This window comes from Capsicum annuum, unplaced genomic scaffold (genome assembly GCF_002878395.1).
Source record: "Capsicum annuum cultivar UCD-10X-F1 unplaced genomic scaffold, UCD10Xv1.1 ctg50165, whole genome shotgun sequence".
Classification (NCBI taxonomy): domain Eukaryota; kingdom Viridiplantae; phylum Streptophyta; class Magnoliopsida; order Solanales; family Solanaceae; genus Capsicum; species Capsicum annuum.
The window spans coordinates 1-1,694 of record NW_025858015.1 but is presented as its reverse complement, the minus strand read 5'-3'; the positions used below and the strand labels follow the sequence as shown (position 1 = coordinate 1,694).

The following is a 1,694-nucleotide window of genomic DNA, read 5'->3' as shown; positions in this document are numbered from 1 at the left end:
CATTTAATCATAGATACACCAAGTAGTTTTTGGTGAAAAAAAAATTGACAAAAGTGTTTGGTCATACAATTTGTTTTGAAAAATAACTGATATTTCTAAAAAATAAAAAAAAAATGGTTTTTGAGTCAAATTCTATTATTTGAAAACTTTTAAAAACTCGAACTTTAGCCTAAATTTTTGTATTTTATAAAAGTACCATCACCGTTTATTAATTCCAACTAATATCTATTTGTCAATGAACCCCAATAAACCTTACTATTTGACTCAAGTATGTAATAATATTGTTACATAGAACTTTTTAAAAGTAACATAAGTAGAAAAAGTGGATTCTTGTTTGTGAATTGAGAAAACTTCGATAGTTTCTACTTGATAAGTGAAATTGTTTATAAGCAAGTTGGAGCTTATAATTTATGAGTTTAATTTTTAGCATGGAACATGTTCATTATAAAATGACAATACAAAGTTATAGATAATTTTAATAGTTTTTATAATTTATGAATATAAATCATATTTCTAAAAAAAGTCAAATATTTTTTTCAGAAACTATGATCAAACACATAGGAAAACTTTTCTCAAAATAATTAGAGATGAGGTAGTCAAATGAAAAATAAAAAATAGTCAAATGAAATTCAAAAATGGTAAAGGTATATTTCTTTTATTTCAACTTGTTTGGTCTACTTGTCTTAGTCAGCTAAAAAAGAATGACTCTTTAATTTATATTACAAAAAATAATATTTTCATAAAATTCATATCAATCAAAACAGATCTATCAATTTAAAACAGATTATGTTGATCCAAATAGTAGTTGTAAGGCACGTCACAATAGTTAACTTTAGTCTCCCTCTTGTAACTTCCCAGCCCTATATAATAGCACACTCCCTGCGTCTCTACTCCCCATTCTACCGAAGCCTCATTTGATATCATGGTTGGAATTCGAAATTCTTCCAGGCGAACTACCTCCCCATCGTCCCCCATGCCTTGACCGGCAGCTCCACTATACAGCCACCGCGTACGGAACAAAGGAACAACAGTACAAGGAACACTCTGGTGGAGTTAATAGAAAAAATGCAGTGATTATTGTAGCCAGGTTCCAGTGCTACATGTGCTTTATGTTGCAAACATTAATGGAAAGTTTGGGCGCCGCTAATTACACCGTGATACAAGGGGAGGAGGTGGAGGAAGCTCACATGTTGGAGGAGCTCTCAAAGCTTGAGGAGGGCAGCAGCAGCAGCAATAGCAATGGCGGAGGACCGCGGAGTTTGCCTGCTGTACACATAGGAGGGAAGTTTGTGGGAGGCGTTGATGAAGTTTTAACGGCTCATGCTAAGTGTGAATTAGTTCCTATGCTTAGGGCAGCTGGAGCCATATGACTTTGAATTCTGAATTAATAATAATATATAGAGGAGGAGGAACTAGGATATCTCCTTTTCTTGTTTTCTTTTATGTAATTTGCAGCAGTAACTAGTCATCACCATCATTATTTAGGAACTCCTACCTCTTTCATGAAAAAATGGTTGTGCAAATGTACCTATGTGGTGGTGTATTGGATGTGGAATTTATGAAATAAATGAGACATTTGAAACATAGATATACTCAAAACAAGTTATAAATATTTATGTGAGCATAAGTCATTCCATCAAGAACAAAATGAAAAGTTTAAAATCAATAGTTTCTAAAAGGAAGGAGAGGATTGA

At 32.7% G+C, this 1,694-nt stretch overlaps 1 protein-coding gene across 1 annotated transcript; it reads left to right on the top strand.

Moving 5' to 3' along the window:
- Positions 1-948: 948 nt before the first annotated feature.
- On the top strand, positions 949-1,370 carry LOC124892729 (putative glutaredoxin-C12; the record flags this gene model as incomplete). Its single annotated transcript, XM_047403948.1, has 1 exon — positions 949-1,370. A coding segment is annotated over one exon (422 nt), but the record flags the coding sequence as incomplete, so codon positions are not given.
- Between the last annotated feature and the right edge of the window lie 324 nt (positions 1,371-1,694).